General features: G+C 36.7%; 1 protein-coding gene across 1 annotated transcript; it reads right to left on the reverse strand.

The window, feature by feature from the left end:
* Nucleotides 1–303: 303 nt before the first annotated feature.
* Nucleotides 304–1378, reverse strand: LOC143794006 (hydroxycarboxylic acid receptor 2-like). Its single transcript, XM_077280922.1, has one exon. It carries the CDS (start codon nucleotides 1376–1378, stop codon nucleotides 362–364), a length of 1017 nt encoding a protein of 338 aa, XP_077137037.1. The 3' UTR covers nucleotides 304–361.
* Nucleotides 1379–1675: the final 297 nt, after the last annotated feature.

Consider the following 1675-nt stretch of genomic DNA (forward strand, 5'->3'; position numbering starts at 1 on the left):
CAGGTTTTTTGGGTTATCAGGAGTTGTATGCCAAAATCATCAGTATTAAAACAATAAAAGACCTGACAAATTTCAGTTGGTGGATAATGAATCTATAATATATGAAAGTTTAATTGTAATCATTACATTATGGTAAATAATGAAATTTAACACTATATGCTAATTTTTTGAGAAGGACCTGTAATGTGAAACTGTAATACAGAATTTGAGGTGTGTAGTGGTCTTATAATGAAGCACTGCAATAATGGTTTGGTCTCATTTATTTTTACATATGAGTAGTATCAGCATGCTGTTTTATGGCAGTCAAATACAGTATGTTACAAGCTTGTCTAAATTAATTGGTTTGTATTAATTACATATGTCAGTTTGGAAAAGCAGGTTTTGGACAAGCGGATGATCGTATTCTGAGTTTACTAAAAATAGATAAATAATAAGTTCTTAATGAAGGATTAGAGAGGTAATACAATAAAGGATTGCACATACTGTTCATGTAGGTAAAGCATATTGTGATGAAGAAAGCTGTGTCCCCAGATTTGTAGATTCTGCAGTGGTTGTGTTGTGAGGACTTCTGGAGCCTTAAGATTTCAATCCTTGAGGACACACTTGGTAGGAAACATATAAAGAAAGCGACTCCAACCAATATGATACATTTCACAGCCCTTTTAATCTTTGAATCCTTGTCCATGTTCCTTTGTCTAAGTTTCCAGATGATGCTGCACGAGCAGAACAGGACAATGCACCAAGGGACAAAAAACTCCGTAATGAAGAGGAGGTCATGCCAAGGGGAGTTGGCTGGACACACGATAAAGCTGTCACAATATGCATTCCTGACTATGTTGCTACCAGTGTAGTTTTTTGTGAGAATAAAAACAGTTATGGCTATTGCAATAAGCCAAACAGAACAAGTAACAAAAATAGCATTTCTGATAGAAATGGAGTTAAGTTTATGATGCGGATGGACCACTTTAAAATATCGGTCCAAAGCAACAAATGTAAGGAAGAAGATGCTCCCTGCCCTGTTCATGGCAAGCATAAAAAGCATTATTCTGCATGGAACATCTCCGTAAATCCAGTTCTTCTGCTTTAGATAATAGTCAATTCGGAATGGCAAGCAGATAATCAAGACAAAATCAGCTATAGATAGGTTGAAGAGATAGACTGTGCTAGATTTCCAAGATTTGATGCGAAAGAAAAAAGCCCATAAGGCGGTCCCATTAAATATAGACCCTAGCACAAAAATGATGATCAAAAATGTAGGGAGCACGTTAGTCAGTACAGAATCCTCAAAAAAGCAACAGGTGTGATTGCTCTGGTTAGAAAATAAATGCGATCCGTCCATTGGCATTGTATAAATCTTCTTATCTGTACGTGCTACCATAATGCAAATGATGTCTGTTCTGTAAGGGAACTGGAAGATGTTTAGAGAGTAGGAAAAAAAAGAGTGGTGTGAAGCAGCCTTCAAGGAGGCTCCGTGATTCGAAGCATGTTTGCATAGCTAAATTTAGCGTCTCTGTGCCATGACATACAAATAGCTCTCACACGATTGTGGTAAATCAATTCAAATGTGGTCATAAGAATACTGGCTCTTGTACAATATTAGCAGTAGTAAGGGAAAATCATTTCATGTTTGTGTCTTATGTCTTATGCTGCTAGAAATCTTCCCGCCTGTCAAGTA

This window comes from Ranitomeya variabilis, chromosome 1 (assembly GCF_051348905.1).
Source record: "Ranitomeya variabilis isolate aRanVar5 chromosome 1, aRanVar5.hap1, whole genome shotgun sequence".
Classification (NCBI taxonomy): Eukaryota; Metazoa; Chordata; class Amphibia; order Anura; family Dendrobatidae; genus Ranitomeya; species Ranitomeya variabilis.